The sequence below is a fragment of the Camellia sinensis genome, chromosome 11, assembly GCF_055761805.1.
Source record: "Camellia sinensis isolate YWXY chromosome 11, ASM5576180v1, whole genome shotgun sequence".
NCBI lineage: Eukaryota > Viridiplantae > Streptophyta > Magnoliopsida > Ericales > Theaceae > Camellia > Camellia sinensis.
In genome coordinates this window covers 53,976,495-53,994,618 of record NC_138971.1, presented here as the reverse complement: position 1 = coordinate 53,994,618, position 18,124 = coordinate 53,976,495, and the positions used below count along the sequence as shown (strand labels likewise).

The 18,124-nt window shown below is 36.9% G+C and overlaps 2 protein-coding genes across 2 annotated transcripts; both read right to left on the bottom strand.

The window, feature by feature from the left end:
* Positions 1–765: 765 nt before the first annotated feature.
* LOC114311762 (uncharacterized) lies at positions 766–10,144 on the bottom strand. The gene is made up of 5 exons (XM_082893938.1): positions 9,139–10,144; positions 7,000–7,166; positions 3,627–3,926; positions 3,219–3,482; positions 766–1,341 (listed from the first exon to the last, which is right to left on the bottom strand). The coding sequence occupies exons 1-5, from the start codon at positions 9,557–9,559 to the stop codon at positions 973–975; spliced, it is 1,521 nt and encodes a 506-aa protein (XP_082750064.1). The 5' UTR covers positions 9,560–10,144; the 3' UTR covers positions 766–972.
* Positions 10,145–15,662: 5,518 nt separating this feature from the next.
* LOC114311771 (uncharacterized) lies at positions 15,663–16,973 on the bottom strand. Its single transcript, XM_028257941.2, has one exon. It carries the CDS (start codon positions 16,971–16,973, stop codon positions 15,663–15,665), a length of 1,311 nt encoding a protein of 436 aa, XP_028113742.2.
* Between the last annotated feature and the right edge of the window lie 1,151 nt (positions 16,974–18,124).

Genomic DNA, 18,124 nt, shown 5'->3' with positions numbered 1-18,124 from the left:
CTTTTTATTTTAAAATTTTATATCAAATTATTTAGTGTAATTTAGACTCGTGTTAAAAAAATAATATTTAAAAATTGGAAAGAGGTGATTTTGTAGCCAAGATTTCAAAATTTGAAAAAGGGACACATGTTTTCACTTATCCACACAATTGAGGGTCATCTATACTGTGGCAAAGTAATCTTATTTAGTTGGGATTTTGCTTTCTATTCTCTTTTTGCTTTTTTGGAATTTAAAACAATAAAAATGTTCTAGAACATTTATTTATTTGTGTGTATGTGTTGTGGTGTGAAACTAGTTTGGGATAATTTGAAAACAACCTTTGATCTTCCCTAAAGTAAATTGTTTTTAGAAACTTTTCTTGAAACTAATTTCGAAAACAGTTATACCAAACAAACTTTACCTATGCAAATTTCTAGGTAGTGCCCTCTCTGAGTTGGGTGTTTGTTTCCAAGTAATTCCATGCCATCATTTATGTAGTTGTGACATTAGATGGGGCAGAAACAGAGAAAAAACATTTCAGTGAGTGCAAATATTTACTCACTAACACTGTGTTTAGTTGAAAGATTTAGAAAAAAATTTAAAAAGAAAAATAAATAAAATGTGAATAAAACATGTCTATATTTCACTTAGTTTCACACACTTTTTTCCTTTCTTTTTTCAAATCTCTCTCCAAATCTCCTAACCAAACACAGTATAAGTCAACAAACTTATATGTAACTTTTATGGAAAAACATAAATGAGCACGAGTTCTCAGCAACCAAACAATACAACCAAAACTTCAAAAAAATTACTCCAAAAAGAAGACAAAAATACAATAATGCCAGAAAACAATAATGACCAAGCTCCAAAAAAAAAAAAAAAAAAAAAAAAAGAGGGGGATCGGTAAAGGACCATTTGGCAACAATGAGGCATCTAGGAATGATCAAGGGTATTTTTGTAGACTCTTACATCAGGCAGAATTGGAGCTTAACCTCAAGCACTGACCGATTCCTTTGACAAGAGTAATTTCACCCTCCTAGTGAGATCTCTCATCACATCGATGATCGTGGACTTTTTCTGTATTCTGAACTGCACGGCTAATTCTGTTGAAACCGAAACCCTCTGTTTCAATATGGATTCGTCCTCCATTATTTTGGTGGGGAAGTGACCAAGTGCGATTACGCATAAAGCAATAACAGTGCGTAAAGCAGAAACTTCATTTGATATTCCGAGAGGGGCTTCCACTGATAACGACTTCAGCGTACTCAAATCATGCTTTACCATTTCCATGTCATCCGCAAGCAGTACTCTTAACGCTGCCAACAACCGGTCTTCCACTAATTCTGGACCGCCTATACTCACCTTTAGCGGGGGAAAACAAGAAAACAATTAATCAAATGTGGTTGTAATTTTGAATTTCAAAACGTAATGTTTCATGAAAGCAGTTCATGTCTTTTCAAATTAAGGTGATCAGTCTAATACTAAGCCCATGTTGCTGAAGGCAATGGCAAACTGCAACCAGCATAGCCACTCGGAGCTTGTTTTTACGAGCAATACTACTAATGCAGAGTATAAGAAGCTAAAAGAAGGCAAAATTCAAAGAAATGATGATACTTAAACACTGGTATGATTTCATAGAGAAATTAATAGAAATCTTCTATAATTATGTTTCTAGTATTATCAGTCTCATTTTATTATTATTTTTATATTTTCTAGGATTTTTAAGGTTAGGGGTATTGTGGTAATTTGCAGAATTTATGGGTATGGGTTATAGGGGTTGCCTATGGACCGTTTTGTGGGTCATGTTATTTAATTAGATTTTACTTACGTTTCATATTTATGTTTTAAATTGGTTTTAGAAGTCAACAATATTTTAATAGTTTCATTTTTTGGTTATAGTGTTTTAGAAAGTCTCCTAGTCTATATAAAGTCATGTAATGCAAATAATTTGATGGAGTTAATATTTTAAAGAATTTTGAGAGTTTTGAAACCTCTTTGGGTTTGTGTGATGCAACCCTAACCCTAGGTGTGATGCCTACGGAATCTATGTTCGATGCCTAGACCTATCTTCTTCTTTTCCTTCATTTCTTCCATAAATTTCAGCACTTCCACAGCCTAATTATTGTTCACGTGTACTGTTCACCGCACCCAGAACAAACCCAAAAATCTTTCTTCCTTCTTGTTACATTAAGCCTAAACCTAATTCTGCCATACACTAATAGAAGCCCTAAAGTTTCCTTTACTTTTCATCTTGAAACCACAACAAAAAACCACAAAAACTCAGCATTACAACTCTCACATATCTCTAATCGTCCTGCATCAACTACATACCTAGAAGTTTAGCCACAAATATCAATATGATCCAGATTTAGTCTATACATGAACCCTACAACATACCAACTAAATCTCAACCATTCTTTTTCATTCTGGTAATTTTCTTGACATAGCGTTAACCTGTTTTAAGCCATTTGCAGCTTGCAGTTTTTAGGGTAAGACTGAACAGTGATCGGAGACTAGTCATTCTAGAGATGTTGGCAAATTTCTGCACAAGCCATAAGCCACTAGAGCTCTCAGTCACTCAGAATACAGTACGCAGGCAGTAGGGTGAATGCCGTAAAAAAAAATTTAAAAAAATTGTGAAACGATCCAGAGCAATGAGCAGTGCAGGAGACTTCTGGCAATTTGGATATTTGCTTAGGCTGAGTTTCAATCAAGGATTTGATAGGGGACTTGGGGAGGGGAAAAGTGAAAAAATAAAAAATAAATTCAAGGGCGATGAGTCGTGAAATACTGAGATAGTATTTGATTCACTGGAATGAAATGATGATCATTCCATCAAAATATTCATTCCAATATTTGGTTGACTAACAAAATAGTGGCAAAATGCATTACAAATGAAATCATCATTCACCATTTCAAGGGAATGATTATTCCATATGAGAGCATGAGAAATGATCATTTCATTCTATTGCCACTCATTCCAGTGAACCAAATGGAGCCTGAAAGTAATGGAAAGTTGTACTGCAAAGCTCAAGGTCCATCAAAGTCGCATCATAAAATGCAACTGAATCAAACAAAAGTGTTTTCCTAATTTTGAGATTGAGAAAGTGCACACAAGAAGGAAGCTTGATTTAAGAAATGGTATGCATGATGAATGCAATCAATACCCTTATATCATCAGTTGAGAAAGGACAATACATATATATATATATATTTATGTGAAGAGGGAAGCAAGAAACCTTGAGAAGAGGAGCTTCTCCATCTAAATTTAGCTGGGACAAAATAATCTGCTGCCATGGAGCTGGTGAAGAGAAGTTGGGGGATGAAACCCCAGCAGCCATGCTTGCAGCATCCAGAAGTGCTCCGTCATACTTGAGTTCAATGCAGTCATAGGGATTTGAGGGTACGACAAAACCATAATCTAAAAGGAAAAAATCGTTATTCAAACAACCATAGTTAAGTACTAAAGGTTCATCTTGTTTGATCTGTGTTCCCGCCACAACCTGGTAAAGAAATCAAATTGAATAATATGAGTAGTAGTAGCAGACTAGAAGTAAAAGAAGCACGAGTATTTGTTTTGATGTTCAGCCGAATGAAAAATACTTGATATTCAAGAGAGAGAGAGAGAGAGCGAGCAAGGAACTTGCCTTTATTAGCATCTTTGGGTTCCCGATATTTCTTTCCTGTACAATTTTGGCATTCGGACTGAAACTGTGATTGCACATATCAATGAGTGGAAGCATCATGGGTACATTGATGTGGGTTCCACCTGGGAGTTCCTTTCCATACAAGCGGAATGCCCGGGATGAGACTGCTGACATTGCCCATCCTAAGGAGGATGAATCTACGTCTTGGCCTCCAAAAGGATGATCATCTGGTTTCAAATTTTCAAGTGCTTGTTTGATTTCTTTCTCAAATTCAAGCAGAAAGCGGCATCTCTTGTTTACCTGGTGTAAGGAAATAATAACTATCGTCAAAAGTCGCCATAAAAATTGAAGGGTACTTTGGGAGACTACGCTTTGGCTCAAAATCATGTACAATTGAGCTGGCACATTTAGAGAAACCCAAGCACAAGACGACATTCTAGATGTCAATTGCAGGTGTTGTTGGTTACTCAGTTATCATAATCTAAGAAGCACGGACACGGATACGGATACAGATAAGGAACATGTGATTTCAAAAGAATGTGAATATGGACACGGACATAGCAGGGACACGACAATAAAATATATTTTTATTTGCTATTTAGATTAATATTACCTCTACAAAAAAAAAAAAAAAAAAAAAAAAAAAAAAAAAAAAACGAACTTACTTTTAAATTAATACTTACAATATATATATATATATATTTTTATGAATGATTTATCAAGTATTTAAATCTAAGAAAAAATAATAAACATTCAATATTTAACATTCATCAAAAGCACTAAAGAAAATAGGAGAAAAGACAAGTTGACATGTCTTTAGTGTGGCCCCGAAGTGTCCTCGGCGTGTCCCCTGAAAATAAAATTAATTAACTAAAGAGACACGCCGTGTCCATGCCGTGTCCACATATCCCTGCAGTGTCCATGTGTTCGACACGGCTACGACACTTTTTTGAAGTGTTGGTGCTTCATAGATCATAATCTTACAATTCACAATTCAAATATAGACTAATGTGAATCTATTGGTGTATCTATTTTGATATAGATGAATTGCATGATTCATGATTCAATTTACATTTTACGATTCATGTAACTTCTAAAACTATCAGGTCTGACAGTTTCCAACCCTTTTTATCTCTTTTTTCTTTTTTCTTTTCTTGAAAATGTTAGAATATAACTTTTAAGAGTGTTTATTACAAACATAATCAATACCTAAGCATGCTTTGTTGTTACTTTCATTATTTGAGTGTTCAATAGGTTCCAATCAAATCCATTCAAACCCAATAGGTTTTTTCTCTTTTTTTTTTCTTCTTTGTTTTGTTTTGTTATGTTTTGATTTTTTTTTTTTTTTTTGGTTTTAAAAAAAAATATCAAAATACATCTTTGAATGATGTTTAAGGCTAAAGTAACTTGCACCCATGAGTTATCTAATGTTAATTTGGCGAAACAAATATGGTTTAATATAACATACATCAGATTAGTCAAACTCATCAATGCCACAAGTTCTTTTTCTTTTCTTTTAACAATAAGCATAAAATAAATAAATAAATAAAAAGTGGAAGTATAATACATTTTAAAATAAAGGAATCCCATTTACATTTTCTTCTTATTCTACTCTATTTAGGGTTTGTAGGTCTATGTTTTGAATGTCAAAAAGAAATATATTGTATTTTGTAAATAATTAATGGTTGTTGAGATTTGGACCCACATCTTTCTTCTTCTTTTTTATTTTTTTATTTTTTTTTTCTAATAATTGGGTATCTGGGTAAATCGCAAATAATTCCGTGACCCACACAAAGCAACCCCTCTATATGAATCAGGCAAATCTTTTGGTATGAATGTATTCTCAATTAGGTAATGTAGTTGTGTCATGATATAAGAACTTTTGTATAACATGTGCCAAAATCAATTTTTCTTATTTCATATATATGATTGTTCAATATCATCTTTTCTATAGTTTGTACCGAATCTTACGATTCTTGATTTATTTTGATTCATGAATCTCAAAATTAGGATTTTAGTTCACGATACGATTCTCAATGACAACTATGGTTGGTAAAGATAAAACACAAACCATGAAGGATACACAACACAAGAATAAAGTTTTCTCCTTCTTGTTTACCAAAGAAAACTTTTTTACTTTTCAAGGAAAATGTTTGAGACCCCTAAAAAGCCTCCCCTAATTTGGAAAGGTTATTTGGTGGTCTTGAAGCAATGCTTCACCCCTAAGATTTTGAAAAGCGGTTATGGTCACTGTAATGGTAACGGTGGCGGTGGCGCGGTTGCGGTTGCGGGGTGTAAAGGCCGTAGCTTAACGGTTGCGGTAACTGGAACCGTGATTTTTTTTTTTTTGGCACAATTTGAAAAAAAAATTACCGATATGCATATTTTTTTTTCTATGCTCATATTTATTAGGTTTAAAATAAATATTGATCAATTTTTGTAAATTTTTAAGTATGATCTAATATATTTCATATTTTTAAATCACTATAAATTGAGTTTTTACATTTTATTTTAATAATTAATGACTTCATATTATACAAAAAATCAATCACTAAATTATATATAAGATAAACAATAACAAAAATAAGAGAATAAATAAGAGCCTAAATATATATATATATATACATATTTTAACCAAGCTAAATAGAAAATGGCCACACTTATTATTATTATTATTATTATTATTATTATTATTATCAAACAATATATAGATAGACACACAAACAAACAAAATAGTTGAGTGATAACAGCTGAATAGAATAGCATAGGTCTTGCAGCTTCAATAAATCAATAACATGTTCTTCATTTTCCCTCTTCTCTCTCCATTTCTTGCTCCTCCATCTTCTCTCTTTATCTTCCCTCTTCTCTCTATCCCTTTTCCCCATTTTCATTTTTTTTTTTTTGTGTTTTTTCGAAAGAAGCAGTTCGGAACCGTTATGTAACGGTGCGTAACAGGCCATTACGACCGCTACGGCGGCAGTAGCTACGGCCGACGCACCTGTGAATCTCAATCACACTGCAAAAGCGGCCGTAACGGATGGCGGTAACCACCACAACAGTTACGTAACGGCGTTACGTAACGGTTGCGGCCGCTTTTTAAAACTTTGCTCACACCATTCACCTGATGAAACTTGTCATGTTGTCTCCCAAAAACCAACAAAAATGCGTGGGTCCCACTGTTTTAAGAAATAAAAATCAAGTTAGTGCACCGCATGTCACAAACTCAACCCTATAAGGCCCAAATCCCTTGCCACGTCATTGTGGGTGAATTTGGGGATTTAAATTGTGAGTTTTAACATCTCTTCTTTTTTCAAGCAGTTAAAATAATTTAGTTAAGCAAGAAATCTCAGCCCTAATCTGGAAATGCGGATACCTGATAAAGAAGAGGAGCATACTGTAAGTTCTTTATATCCTCTCTGGGAAAGAAAATGGGTACACTGTAGGTTTCTGGAAGGTTACTGATGTACGGCCACCAGAATGAACCTGACTTTGCTCTTTCTTGCAGCAGCTTCAAACCAAGTCTCATAGCCCACAGCTCCTCTGCCAAATGCTCCAAGTGTCCAGTTTACCCCTTATATTCAAAACACAATCTAGCCTAATTTATGGAAACTAGAGTTACTGACCTATACAAAGAAAAGGAAAACCTACACAAACATACATGAGTTTGGTTTTCACACTAATCATGAAAATGCCTCAGTATTCTGTTTTTGTGAAGCAAACACATAAACACAAAAAAAGAAGAAGCTTTTTAATGCTCAAGTGTGACATTGTGTATCCTTTATGTTCATGCAGCAGGTATTGTGGGTGTTCCTTATTCTGATGAAAGTGTTTGAGACATAATTGCTGCGAAACAACATCCACGCACACACACAAAGAGAAATAAATCAAACAAAAAATTGCATTCTCATTCCCATCTCATGATGACATATATATTCATCAAAATTCAATTTCTTTTACACTATTTCAGATGAAATGGAAATTTGACTTTCTAGTGTGAGCAATCTACAACCTGTTTTCTTGTTGACATTTTTCTCATAGACTCCATTTCGCTCTATGACCATTCCATGACAGTTTAGCAAATAGTATTCGTATCTCTTCTTCACTTCAGCTAATTACAGGAAAAATTAGTACTGCACACCGTATATTCATTTTTTACCTTTTGTTCATCTTTAGTAAATAGTTACTAATAAATTTTCTTAGCCTTTTTTCTTCAAACATCTAATTATCTACAAGAATGCTTTCCCATGATGCTTGGGGGATATCAATAATGTCTCTTCTCATAACTTCATGAAAAAAATATTAGTTTGCACCTTCAAGGAATTTTTCTGGGAAATTTTTTTGACAAGAAATGTTCTAGGTAACAAACCTTGGAAAAATAATACTATCATTTTAGTTGACAACACAAAAGGAGCTGGGAATGCTGCTGAACAAAAGTCGGTATAAGTTGTTCAAAATACCAACAAAATGAAAAGGAAAAAAAAAAAAAGAAGAGAAAGAAATCCATCAAATTAAACACACAATGTGAAGGAATGATACTGAACAAAAGTCAAAATAAATTGTCACATCATTTTCTCTACTTTTCTGCACATCTTTTCATAAAAAGCCAACTAAAATAGCCAATTCCCAAACGAGGCCAAAATTATTGAACAGAAGTATAAACCACACTCAATGACAAATGCACCCATTCTTTTAACCAAATTACTCCACAGCATGAAGTCTTTTCCACAAATCTATTAAAGTTAGTTTATATAACAACGATGTCTAATATCGACTGCCAAATTTTCTCAAAAACACTACGTATTCCACAAATAAACTAACTAATTCTTATTATAGTAACAACACAATATAACTGCTAATCAAATTATGGTAAAAGATGTGTCACAGAACCAAACTAACTTGACAACCTCTTGCGTGAAGAATATGCAGAATATGCATTGAACACTTGACCTAATAAGCATAATGGGGCTGAAAGAAGAAAACCCAATATAGAGACCATGAATATACCCATAAAACCAGCCATTCGAAAGTTTGGATTGAGTGACTCGAAAAGAAAGAAATGCATTTCTCTTACTTCATATCATCTGTTCACAATTAGTAAACATGACAGAAATGATAAGCAATTGGAATGATCCAATTTCTCTTAAAACCCTCATTTTGAATAAATGGAGAGAAAAAAGAAACCAACATACTACAATTTTCGTAATACTAAAAATATAACAAACCTAACATCTATAAAAGATTACTTAAGAAATATAACATAGAATAATTTCTCTCTTATTTTCTCACTTTTAACCAAGCCAGAGAGAAGAAAAATCATTCAATTTTCTCTTATTTTCTCTCCTAACTAATAATTTTTTCTTTTCTTTTCTCACCTGAATTCCCAAAACAGAGTGTAAAACCAACCCAATTGCTCCATACTCACAAATGCACAACCCCCATTAACCAAAATCATTCAAAACAACTAAACCATAAAACTTGAACTATTTGAATGCAGGATAGTGAAAACTCATACCAGGAACTTGACGGGCCAAATTGACCAATACAGAATGAGCAGCATCTCCACCGTCCAATTCAAGGGACCCAAACTGCAAGGGTATGTGGTCAGGGAGGGCAATTAGGTCTGACCCCTTTGGGATTTCTTCAGAGGCCACTAACCCAAGACCGTAGGGATCAACCTGTGATATCTTCACAGCCTGGTGCACAAAACCCCCTTCTCTTCTGACCCAATTGATGAGGTCAGGTGGGTGTGGCACCAGCCGAGGAGCAGGAAGAGAAGATGAGGACGTGGGCATGGCGGCGCAGGTTAGAGGGCGGAAGTGGGTGAGAGAGGAAGTGGTGGTGGTGGTGCTGATGGAGGATAGAAAGTAGAAGTAGTCTCGGGTCGCCATTGACACCATCTTGGTCGTACTTGAGCTTATCATCATCATCTTCATCGCCTTCCTCGTATTTCACAGACACATAATAAGAGTACCTCCTCTTAGACTACTAGCCGTGAAGAGCAAAAAAAAATTATCACACGCGCCGCCCATATCCTACGTGTGTGGTATTTACTTGTAGTTTTATTAGAGCATCTCTTACTAAATATTTCATTAAATTTGTGAAAAAATATGACTAATTTCTCTATTTGATATAGATATTTCAACGGAACTTTCATCAAATTGCAGGACCTCTGAAAAATCAACCGACAAGAGAATTTTTTTTTAAATTTTATTTCCTTCATTTTTGGAAGATTGAGGAATTGCAAATTAATATCCACAGTGAGAATTTTTCAGAATACTTATATATACAAATTATATATCTTTACATAATTTAATTGTTAATCAAGAAGATTGGAAGATTGAAGAATTGAAAAAGATTGAACAACTATAGATCAGAAATTGAGTGATGATCAGAGAGAGAGAAAGAAACTTAATGGATCAGAAATTAAGAGAGAAAAAGAGAAAGATCAAGAAGTTTGAGAGGTTTGGTAGGAAGAGTGGATCAGAGATGAGAATTGAGAAAGAGAACATGATGTAAATGGATTCAGGAAAAAAATGAAAATGGAGTTAAAGAAGAAACTGTAGTGGTCGACCGGGGAGTCGACCTGTCACGCCCCAAACCTGCCCCTAAAAGTTTGGTCATGACCTATTCAGAAACGGACATGTAACCTGGTATACATAAACTACGGGGCCTTATCGGAAATACTAACATAACATAGATACAAGCATACTCCAATGAGCTATTTCTAATATGCTAGGATCTCAACATCACATACATCATCAAAGTCAGATAAAGTTTAAAACTATACCCCTGGATAACGGTTACGTACACCTACCCTTACAGTCCTAGCCCCATGATAGGGCGTATACAAAAAACATAAAAGTTATGTACATCAACCTTAGATGGACACTTAAATAGCAAGCCAACATCTTAACCACTTCACAAAATGGATGGCCTTGTATAGTGCCTGGACACGTAAATGTTGACAAAAGAAAGCGGCGTCAAGGCTATGACTGACCTCCTGATTGATGACCTACTGAAACAGACATAATAGAGAGTGAGCCGGGCTCAGTGAATAGTAATACATAATAAACGATGTTTAACTTGAAACATAAAACACATCAATACATATAAAGATGCAGAGTTCACATGGTTAGTCTGATTCTGTGCTGAGTACATAACGACCTTAGGCACAATCCTGCAACATAAACATATGGCTATAAGCCCTTGAAACGTGATGGCACGAGGCCCTTGAAACGTGATGGCACGAGGCTCTTGAAACATGTGGCACGAGGCCCTTGAAACATATGGCACAAGGCCCTTGAAACATACTTGAAACATATGGCACGAGGCCCTTGAAACATACTTGAAACTTATGGCACGAGGCCCTTGAAACATATGGCACGAGGCCTTTGAAACATACTTGAAACTTATGGCACGAGGCCCTTGAAACATACTTGAAACTTATGGCACGAGGCCCTTGAAACATGTTGGCATTACAGCCCTTGGAATCATGAGAGTAGGCAAAATGTTCACCTTTTTATCATCATACATTTACATTAAGTACAGGTGCATAATTATCATCAACAAAATGCCAAGGGCAATCATTATCTGTAGTAAAGCGTACTACTACTCACAGTGTTAAGATGACGTGTTACTTCCTCCTGGAGTGTGTCCTGCACACACGCAAAACTTGCACATTAGTTCTCTTTTCTTTCTTAAATCATTTCCTGAATCATTACACTTTGCATGAATTTACAACCCTCTTAAACTCATCAGAAAATATTCTAAAAAATACCAGTGAGTCAAGCACGCAAAACTAAGCGAACCACTTTTCCAGCCCAGGCCGCACGTGCGGCCGGACCCTCCGCTCGAGCGGCCAAGCACCGCACGTGCGGTCATCCCCCTCTGCTCGAGCGGCCGTAGACAGTAGGCATTTCCAGGTTTTTCTTGTTTCTCCGCTCGAGCGCCCAAGGCCTCCGCTCGAGTGGCCATGGCCCTATTTTGGGGTAGCTCGGTTTCAACTCAATTTTAAGCATCATCACTTCATTTCTTATGCAACCCAAGATGAAATTAAGGCAATACTTGAACCCAACTTCACTATAACATAATTTATCATTGAAATATCACAAGGTAACATGATTAAAAGCTTGATCAAGTCACTATTCTTCCAAATTTCATCCTTTATGTTAACTTCCTTTTGTTCATAAAACATAACACATTATAATATGGCATAAAAACCAAGGATTGACGTATAAATTTCACCATAGCATGTACTAGAACTTGAGCATCATAAAATACACATGAATAGAAGCTTATTCAAGTTACAAACCTTCTAAATTCTATCTTTAATTCAAGTTCCTCATGTTTATCAAAACATCATACATTACTTAAATATAGTTTCATGGGTTTATCATGAGAAACAAAGATTGAGGTATAAATTTCATGTCAAAGCAACCAATTGATAAGTATCGTTTTCAATCAACATAAATTATGAACAATTCTCCATTATAACACTAAATCATCAAACATAAATCATAAACAAATCCTTCTTCACAATTAAAAGGAGAATTCTCATATACACTAAATTTAACATACCTTGAGCTTTAAAAATGGCAAGGATCTCCTAATTTAATCTCAATTCCCTTCCTTGTTGAACCTTGCCCTTGTTCCCCTTTTTTTCCTCTTTTTTCCATTTTTTTTCCTCTCCAGGAGATATGTCAAATTGTTTTTGATCAAGCTTAAGAGAACTTGGACTTTGATATATATACAAAGGCATATAAGACAAAATTCCATCGTTTAATCATTCCGAAATTGAAATTTTGTAAACATGCTTAATATTACGTAAAAATTATGCTAATCACAGATATATAATCAATTTCAAATAATTCAGCCGTTAAGGCTTCCAATTTCTAATTCAAACGTGCTAATGGTAACAAATAGTTTTCTTATGCAACAGATAGGCATTCATAAACATGGATTTCACTTACTTAACCATAATTTTTCATGGAAGTTTACAGTAAGCATTTAAAAGTACCAATCAAGGACTGAGAATACATCAGAAATCATGTGCGAGGGTCGGGTTCTTACACTCTCCCCCCCTTAAATAAGTTTGGTCCTCCAAACTTGTTGTACCTTAAGGCAAAAACAAATGTGGGTATTGGTGTTGCATGTCCTCTTCTTTTTCCCAAGTTGCGTCGGTTCCGTAATGTTCTTGCCACTCAACTTTGACCATTAGAATTTCTCGGTATCGTAATTGTTTCACTTGTCGGTCCAAAATGCGGATTGGTTTTTCCTCGTAAATTAGCTTGTCGTCCAACTCAATTTGGTGGTAATCAATGACATGTGACGGATCCGGAAGGTATCTGCGAAGCATAGAGACATGAAACACATTATGTACTTGACTCATATGTGGTGGAAGGGCAACTCGGTAAGCTACCAGACCCACTCTTTCCAGAATCTGAAAGTGACCAATATACCGGGGTGTCAACTTACCTCTCTTTCCGAATCTTGAATGTCCTTTCATCAGAGTAACTTTCACAAAGACATGACTATCCATTTCAAATTCCAAATCTCTCCGTCGGTTATCCGCATAACTTTTCTGTCTACTTTGAGCAGTTCTCAATCTTTCCCGAATAACTTGAACTTTTTCAGTTGTCAATTGAACAATTTCAGGCCCTAACAAGGATTTATCTCCAACTTCAGCCCAACACACGGGAGAACGACATGGTCTTCCATATAAAGCTTCATAGGGTGCCATGTCTATACTCGAATGGTAGCTATTATTGTACGCAAATTCTACCAAAGGTAGATGAGTTTCCCAACTTTCTCGAAACTCTAGCACACACATTCGGAGCATATCCTCAAGAGTTTGTATCGTTCTCTCGGATTGACCGTCGGTCTGAGGGTGGAAAGCTGTGCTGAACCTTAATTCTGTACCTATTGCTTCTTGTAAACTCTGCTAGAATCTAGAAACAAACTTAGGATCCCTATCTAACACAATGGAGACCGGAACACCATGAAGCCTCACAATTTCATTCACATAAATTACCGCCAATTTATCTGCATTATACTGAGTCTTTACTGGTAGGAAGTGAGCGGACTTAGTTAATCGGTGCACACCCATATCGAATTCATACCCCGAGGAGTCCGCGGTAACCCTACAACAAAATCCATGGTTCAATGTTCTCATTTCCATTCCGGGATGGGAAGAGGTTGTAACAAACTGGCAGGTCTTTGATGCTCCGCTTTTACTTGCTGACATTGCAAACACTTAGAGACAAACTCTGAGATCTCCTTCTTCATACTGGGCCACCAAAAATTTTGCTTCAAATCTCGGTACATTTTAGTACTCCTTGGATGCATTGAAAACCTTGAGGTATGTGCGTCTTCTATCAGTTTTTGCTTAAGGTTCAACACATTGGGGACACATACTCGGTTTTGAAACTTGAGTACCGCATCTACTAAACTGAATCCCGAGTTCGGCTTAGTTCCTAACTCATCACATATCTTCCTTAGAGCTTCATCCTCTATCTGATGCAATTTAATTTCCTCAAGTAAGGTTGGTTGGGCCATCACTACTGCCATTAAAGCTTCTTGGCCATGTAACACAAAGTCTAATTCAATCTTACCCAATTCAATTGCCAATTTCTTTTTCCCTGTAACCATACTTGCCATAGTCCCCATACTTTTCCGACTGAGCGCATCTGCAACTATGTTGGCTTTACCAAGATGGTAATGAATTTGCAAATCATAATCTTTAAGAAGTTCCAACCACCGTCACTGCCGCATATTCAACTTTTTTTGAGTAAAAAGGTACTTGAGACTCTTGTGATCAGTATATACTTCGCAGGTAGTGCCATACAAATAGTGTCTCCATATCTTTAAAACAAAGACTACTGCAGCTAGCTCCAGATCATGCGTAGGATAATTCTTCTCATGGGGTTTCAGCTGCCGAGAAGCATAAACGATGACTCTTCCATTTTGCATAAGTACACAACCAAGCCCTTTATGCGAAGCATCACTGTAGATTACAAATCCTTCTGTACCGGGTGGCAAAGCCAAAACTGGTGCTGTTGTCAACCTTGTCTTCAATTCCTGGAAGGCAAATTCCTGCTCTTCTGACCATTCGAATGCAACTCCCTTTCGAGTCAGTTGTGTAAGTGGCACAGCAATTTTAGAAAAATCTTGAACAAATCTCCTGTAATAGCCAGCTAACCCCATAAAACTACGCACCTTAGTCACATTAGTAGGAGTTGGCCATTTCACAATTGTTTCAATCTTGTGTGGGTCGATGGAAACTCCTTCCTTTGTAATAACGTGCCCAAAAAATGCCACTTCTCGTAGCCAGAATTCACATTTCTTCAGTTTTGCATACAGTTTCTTCTCCCGAAGGGTTTGAAGGATCAAGCGAAGATGGTTCTCATGAGCTTCTACATTCTTTGAATAAATGAGAATATCGTCGATAAAGACCACCACAAATTCATCCAAATAGGGCTTGAAAACACGGTTCATCAAATCCATAAAAGCTGCTGGAGCGTTTGTGACTCCGAAGGGCATAACCAAAAATTCATAATGACCGTACCAGGTTCGAAAAGCTATCTTCTCAACATCATCAGCCTTGACCTTTAATTGATGGTATCCAGACCGTAGATCAATCTTGGAAAAGACTTGTGCCCCTTGAAGCTGATCAAATAGGTCATCGATTCTTGGCAATGGATACTTATTCTTGATTGTAGCTTTATTAAGTTCCCTGTAATCGATACAAAGCCGGAGTGTTCCATCCTTCTCCTTTACAAACAGAACTGGGGCACCCCACGGAGACACACTCAGACGGATAAATCCCTTGTCCAGTAACTCTTGCAACTGCATTTTCAATTCCTTCATCTCAACTGGTGACATTCTATACGGAGTCTTCGAAATGGGTTGAGTTCCCGGTGCCACTTCAATTGTAAATTCAATTTCCCTGTTTATCAATTGCCCTGGTAACTCTTCTGGAAAAACGTCCGAAAATTCACGAACAACTGGAATTACGCCAATACCCTCATTCATTATTTGCTATTCCAAGACACTACACAAATATCCTTCGCACCCTTTCTGAATTAACCTACAAGCCCTTGCCGTAGAAATCAAATACGGTGGGGAAGTCACCTCCTGTCCTTGAAATGTAGATTCTGCTTGACCCGGAGGGTGGAAATTAACTTGCTTCATCAAACAATTTATAGTTGCACCATGTTCACTCAGCCAGTCCATTCCCAGTACAATATCAAAATGCATCATGTCGAGAGGTAACAGATTGGCATATACCCGAATATCTCCAAGGTGGAGTTCACAAGCAACATATACAGAGGTACAGATCATAGAATCCTCCAAGGGTGAGGACACACACAATGTATACGATAATACTTCTTCTGGTTTATCTAAATTAGGAGCAAATAGTTTTGACACAAAAGAATGGGTAGAACCAGAATCAAATAAGACAAAAGCAGAATGATCGTGAACCATAAATGTACCTGACACCACTGTTGCTACATTTTGCACATCTCCCGGAACCAATGCAAACACCCTGCCTTGCCTCGCAGTGTCTTTATTGTTGTTAGGTTTGACCGGTGTCTTGGTGTTAGTAGTTGGTGCAGATTCCGCTGAACTAGTAGCAGGCCTATTGCCATATCGTTGATTCCTCTGAGGGCAATCCCTTATCAAATGACCTGTTTTGCCACACTGATAACAGGCTCCAGACTTCCAATGGAACGTCCCACAATGCCTCCTTCCACATTCCGAGCAAACAGGAATCGTACCCTGACTAGGGGCAGAAGTATTTGAAGTCCCTGAGTTTTGTTTCTTGTTTGGTGGAGTAGTCGCTCCCTTTGACCATTGATTATTTTGCCTCTTTCCTTTCCACTCGGAAATCCGGTTCTGAACACCAAGGTTTCCCTCAGCTATAACAGCCCTCTCCAGCACATCTACATAAGTAGGCAACTTTAACATATTAACTCGGTCTAGGATAGCACCCCGTAAGCCCTCTTCAAATTTTCGTGCCTTCTTATAGTCCGTGTCCACCATGTGCGGTGCAAACCGGGCTAGCTTTGCAAATTGGGCCTCATATTCAGCAACAGTCTTGTTCCCTTGTCTGAGAGTTTCAAATTCAGTCACCTTTTTATCTCGCATGCTTTGAGGGAAGTATTTATCATAAAACAACTCCAGAAATCTGTCCCATGTTAACCCTGGATGGATTGTTCTCGTAAGCATCCACCACCTCCGTGCCTCGTCCTCAAGAGTGAAGGCAGCTAGTTGCACCTTTTGAGCTTCGGTGCAAGGAAAGACTTCGAATAACTTCTCTATGCCCAGCACCCAGGCCTCAGCTTTCATCGGTTCTATCCCTCATTTGAAAGATGGTGGTTTCATCTTTTTAAACTCCTTAGTGAGAGTGATAGTTCGGTCTTTAGCATGGAACTTTGGTACTACCGGTGGAGGTACCGGTGGCAGTGATGGTTGTTCTTATGGTTGTTGTCGTTGTTGTGGCTGTTGCTGTTGTTCCCATAAGGTCTCCGCCATTTCCATAATCATTGTCACGTCCCTAACCCGCACCTAGAAGTTTGGGCATGACCACTTCAGAAACGAACACTTAACCTGTTTTATATCTATATATGTGGGGCCTGAACGGAAGCACTAAATATCAAAATTTGACACTGGAAACAAACTCCATTGAGCTACTACTATTATGCCAGGATCACAACTTTTAACAAACAAATAAAATCTAAAACATACACTTGAACATCGGATATATACATACATATATACAGACCCAGCCCTATCATTGGGCATATACAAAAACACGAAAGCTATATACATCACTCTTAGATAGACATTCAAAAAGCGAGCCAACATCTTATCAGCTTAATAAAATCAATGGCTGTGTATAGTGCCTGGTCATACGAAGGTTAACAAAATAAAGCGGCGTCACGGCTGGGACTGATCACCTAATTGGTGACCTACAGAAACAGACATAACAGAGAGTGAGCGGGGCTCAGTGAATAGTAATACATAAATAAAACGATGCTTAACTTGAAACATAACACATAGCAATGTATATAAAGATGTAGAGTTCACATAGTTAGTCTGATTCTGTGCTAAGTACATAACGGCCTTAGGTTCAATCTTGCAACATAAACATGGTGGCTATAAGCCCTTGAAACATAGTGGCACGAGGCCCTTGAAACATGGTGGCTATAAGCCCTTGAAACTTGTGGCATAAAGCCCTTGTAACATATGGCACTAAGGCCCTTGAAACATGTGGCATAAAGCCCTCGTAACATATGGCACTAAGGCCCTTGAAACATGTGGCATAAAGCCCTCGTAACATATGGCACTAAGGCCCTTGAAACATGTGGCATAAAGCCCTTGTAACATATTTGACCTTGTAGCATATTTAAACTTGTAACATATAATTGAAACATACCTGAACATACTTGAACTTGTAACATACTGGAAACATACTTGAACATCATTCATTAATTCAA

Bases quoted from the DNA above. Each gene is read 5' to 3' on its own strand.
- LOC114311762 (XM_082893938.1), bottom strand. From the start codon at position 9,559: ATGAAGATGATGATGATAAGCTCAAGTACGACCAAGATGGTGTCAATG. The intron at 3,927-6,999 runs GTATCCGCATTT...TCCTTACACCAG, and splicing joins ATGCTCCTCTTCTTTATCAG to GTAAACAAGAGATGCCGCTT. The intron at 1,342-3,218 runs GTTTCTTGCTTC...CCCCCGCTAAAG, and splicing joins GAGAAGCTCCTCTTCTCAAG to GTGAGTATAGGCGGTCCAGA.
- LOC114311771 (XM_028257941.2), bottom strand. From the start codon at position 16,973: ATGAAAGCTGAGGCCTGGGTGCTGGGCATAGAGAAGTTATTCGAAGTC.